This window comes from Ipomoea nil, unplaced genomic scaffold (assembly GCF_001879475.1).
Source record: "Ipomoea nil cultivar Tokyo-kokei standard unplaced genomic scaffold, Asagao_1.1 scaffold3043, whole genome shotgun sequence".
NCBI classification, from domain to species: domain Eukaryota; kingdom Viridiplantae; phylum Streptophyta; class Magnoliopsida; order Solanales; family Convolvulaceae; genus Ipomoea; species Ipomoea nil.
In genome coordinates, this window is record NW_017619471.1 from 439,151 (window position 1) to 443,701 (window position 4,551).

Consider the following 4,551-nt stretch of genomic DNA (forward strand, 5'->3'; position numbering starts at 1 on the left):
GATAGGTGTGGCATAACACCTCCGTATTTAGACTTTTCTTCCGCTTTATCTTAATAGATGATTAGCTTGTTTTTCCTTTAATTTAAGCTTTTAAATTTTGGTAAAATCGGAGGTGTTACAGTTGGTATCAGAGCGTAGGTTTGAGCCTAGGATATTAAGAGTTGAACTTTAAGAAGTTAAGTTGGAATTGAGACTCTAAGTTGACCTCTAAGTGACTAAGTGTTTAAGACTTAAGACTCTTATGAAGTTCGGTGAGATGTGAGTTTCCTTTATCGCTTGTTGTGTTTGCTTTGCTTGTTTTTGTTTAGCCTTGGCTCTCTCGCTTTAAGCATCGGGTAAGGGTGCAAGTCTCTTCGTTTCCTTGCCGTAACCGTTTTGTTTCTGTAAAACCTTGTGATGGCTCCACCTCGCTATCGTGCTCGGACTCTAGATACGCCCACAAATGAACAGCTAGCTCAGAAACTCCATCACCTCACCCAGACTATGCAGATGCTGAGTAATGCCCTCCTGCACAACAACAACCCTCCGCCACCACCAGATGGAAACCGCAATGTTTGCCGATAAGTTTCAAACCACCGACCTCCCGTCTTCGCCAAGGAAGAAGACCCCGTCCTCCTAGAAGAGTGGATTCATTCCTTCGATAAAATCTTCGCAGTGGTAGGATGCCATGAAGACCGTCGCGTGGAGCTAGCGACGTTTTACTTCAGTCATGAGGCGGACCTATGGTGGGTCCATGAGGGGGACCTATGGTGGGTCCATGAGGGTCCGGCATGTCTTGAGGAACCCGGGTTTGACTGGTCAGTGTTGAAAGGCAAGCTCCGGGAAAGGTTCTATCCATCTCATGTAAGGGCGGCTATGTATGAGGAGTTCCTCCACTTGAAGCAAGGGACCATGTCCGTAGTGGAGTATCACAAGTATTTTCTTGAGTTAGCCCGATTTGCACGCGTGTTCATTCCCACCGAGGCTGCTAAGGTGGAAAAGTTTGTAGTAGGGCTTAACTGTGAGGCGGAGAAAGCCCTAACAGTGAGTAAACCAAGATTGCTCAGTGAAGCCTATGACCAGGCAGCTTATCTCTCCACAGTACAACAAGATCAACAGTTGAGAGTGAGACAAAATAAGAAAAGAAGCGAAGACAGTGCCAGTGCAGTGCTTAAGAAACCAAGGGTGACAGATGTTCCTAGCACCACCAGTGTAGTAGAGCGTTGGGTTAGGGGTGGTGTTTCCACTCGGGTTAGCCCCAGCAAGGTTGCAGCGCCACCACCGCAGATACGAAGATTGGTTGGGAGTATGGTAGGTCGAGGTTCGAAGGAGGAACCATCTCAAGGAAAGATGCTCGCGATGAGTGAAGCTCGGGTTGGGGACAACGATGTCATGACCGGAACCTTCTTGGTACAGTCAATACCGGCATTGGTTCTATTCGATTCGGGGGCATCCAACTCGTTTGTATCTTCGGAGTTGACCGGAACCTTCTTGGTACAGTCAATACCGGCATTGGTTCTATTCGATTCGGGGGCATCCAACTCGTTTGTATCTTCGGAGTTGGTCAAGAAGCTGGGATTGACCGATTGTGTAGAGGTGAATATGAGCCTCAATCCTCTTGATAATGACTATGTGTGACTATGAATGAGATTGGTGGTATTGTGACTTGAGCTTTGCTCATGAGATCGGTGGTATGTGACTATGATATTTAATGGTACCCTCGTGTACTAAGAGTTCGGCAGTATAATGATTGGTGGTGCGTTTGGCGGGGGAGGACGATCCCAGGCGGAATAAGGTTGGTCTCAGAAGTACAGGGTGGCACTAGGAGGTAACGGTTGGAATTGAAATAAGGCCGGGGGTAGCCGTAAGGTTAGAATAGGGCATAAGGTTGGAACTTGATATTTGTCATTGTGTGATTTATTGTATTCATTGCTTACGAGCATGTCTATCAGGAACTCTACCTTGATTATGGTAGGTTGCGTCTATTGTTGAGTATGTAGCTTGTTGTCCTTATTGACTTGTAAATTGTTGTTGATGGTTGGTCTTTGTTGAGAGTGTTATGTTGAGTCTCTTGATGTTCCCTCTCTTGGTTTTAAATTGATATATGCTGTATTCCTCTGTGTCAAATGGTTTTATGATATCTATATTTATGTACTTAACGCGTATTGGTGGGTTACCAGCATCTTTCACTGACGGATGTTATCCCTACGTTTTTACAGGTTTTGTGTAGCTTTTGGAGAGCGCGCTAGTGAACCGTTAGATAGTGTAGCTCTTTATGTTTTCCCTTGTTTAGACTGATGGCCTGTGTGCCTTATTTCCTATGACTTTGTTATTGAGATTTTGGTTTAGACTTAGCCTGTGCACCTATGTTGAGATAGGTGTGGCATAGCACCTCCGTATATAGACTTTGTTTCCGTTTTATCTTAATGGATGATTAGCTTGTTTTTCCTTTAATTTAAGCTTTTAAATTTTGGTAAAAGCGGGGCTGCTACACGATGTCCCTTCTGACTACATAGCCACACTCGAATCAGAGGCCCTTCAGATTCATCTCCTCTCCCATGTCAGAGAAGCTTAGAGCAAGCCTCCCTAACCCGCTCAGCTACGGCAATAAGAACATCAGCGCCTGCGATTGTGTCGAATACATTCTCCTATCTACCCGTCACCCAAAACTCATTTTCCAAAAGTTATCTTCCATCATGGGCTTATCGCCGGAAATTTTTTTGTAATTTTCATGAATTCAATCAACAAGAGTTTTCTGGCCGCCCTGCCCGGAGCGACTCTGTTTTCCAGCTGAATAACTACCCGCCCTGTCCAGAGCTCGGGAAAAACCCGTTGGGTTCAGAGAGGACACCAACCCTCAGATCATCTCCGTTCTGAGATCCAACAACACCTCCGGCCTTCAAATCACGTTGAATGACGGCAGCTGTATGTCTCCCCCCCCCCCCCCTCCCCCCCGACCAACACTCCTTCTTCATTTACGTCGGAGATTCTATTCAGGACCGTCGTTTTCTGTTGCCAGTGAAAATCGAGGGCGGGGTGTTGTTGGCAAGGAAACAGATTGGAGTTCCCAGCAGGTGCACCAAGGACTACGGGTGTTGTTAAAACCTAAATCAAGAAGAACACTAGCTTTGAGAATTCCATTTGTTGTTTGAGGATTGGGTTTGAGTTCTTTGGATTTGAAGAAGAAAAAAGAAATGGGTACTGGGTTTGGTTAGAAAGACAGGAAAGAGAGAGGATAATCCAGGAAGAAAAGAAGGAGAAAGGAAAAAGAAAAATAAAAAGTCACATGAAATTACCTTATTTACCATTAGTTAACGGTGCAATATAACGGTTAATCACAGGTCCGTTAGCGGAGGGGCAATATATGTATCATTTTAAAAATTGAGGGGCAACATTTACACCACTAATAATTCAGTGGTGACATTGATAATTGACATATTACAGAGGGACATAAATTACAAATTTCCCTGACATTTAATAGTAAGTCATATATTGGTTTTTGGATTTCATTGTCTTAATATAACATGTTAAAGGGTGTAATTGTATTTTAAAAAGTTTAGAGGACTAATTGACTTTTCAGATAAAGTTTAGGGACTAATTTGACACCGCCTTTTTCCAATTCAATATTGTTACAAGTGTTAGAGGGCATGCAATCTAGATTTCTTCCTCTTGAGATGAGAGAATGAATCTTCATGATTGAAGGACTTTGACTAGTTAGTTTTACTTTTGATTGGAAAGAGTCTTAAATTTTACTGTAAAACATTGAACAGCTTATCACATGCTATTTCTATGTTAGAATAAAGAATTTTGAAAGATCAAGTTAGAAAGTTACACAGTTATAGTGCTTAAAAAACATGGAAACCTCGACTAGAGACCCACACTAACTATTGCATCATAGAGGGAATTTAGCAGCTCATCAACCAAAGTGAATTTGCACTGTCAACTGTCAAGTATATTCACAAAAACCTAATTTTTGTACTAATTTGCTAAGTAACTATGCATCACTATGATTTTAATTACCTACGACTTGTATGCAATTGTAATACCATGGAACATGATTCATCTTGCATTGTGAGCCCTTATCCAAAAAATATATATATTTGTCGTTGATATTTTATGTACCTGCAATTAACTGTTTATGTGACTGTAAATAAATTAAAGACACATAACATGTTAACTACAAGCATACAAAATGGTAACTATGACACATAAACTATTAACTGTAAGTACTGAATATGTTAACTGCAAACACATAATATATTGTTAACATGTGTTTGCAGTTAGCATATTTTGTACCTGCAGTTAACAGTTTATGTGTCTTAGTTGACATGTTATATGCCTTCAAAATTTACAGGTACATAAACGGTTAACTGCAAATACAGAATATGTCTGTAAACACATAATTTGGAGCTTATTTCGAACCAGTGTCTATAATGCAAGGTAGATCTTGATCCATGGTATAATTTGCCACTTCCTCCATGTCGTCAAATTAAAGCCTATCCGTAGGACATTCAGGCATAGGAAGTGCTTGAATTGGCCAAGATTTAATGATTTATATATATGCCCTGTTTG

The 4,551-nt window shown here is 41.7% G+C and overlaps 1 protein-coding gene across 1 annotated transcript; it reads left to right on the forward strand.

Moving 5' to 3' along the window:
• Positions 1–396: 396 nt before the first annotated feature.
• On the forward strand, positions 397–2,554 carry LOC109163775. Its single transcript, XM_019312481.1, has 4 exons — positions 397–547; positions 656–1,575; positions 1,932–1,950; positions 2,460–2,554. Exons 1-4 carry the CDS (start codon positions 397–399, stop codon positions 2,552–2,554), a joined length of 1,185 nt encoding a protein of 394 aa, XP_019168026.1.
• The last annotated feature ends 1,997 nt before the right edge of the window (positions 2,555–4,551 follow it).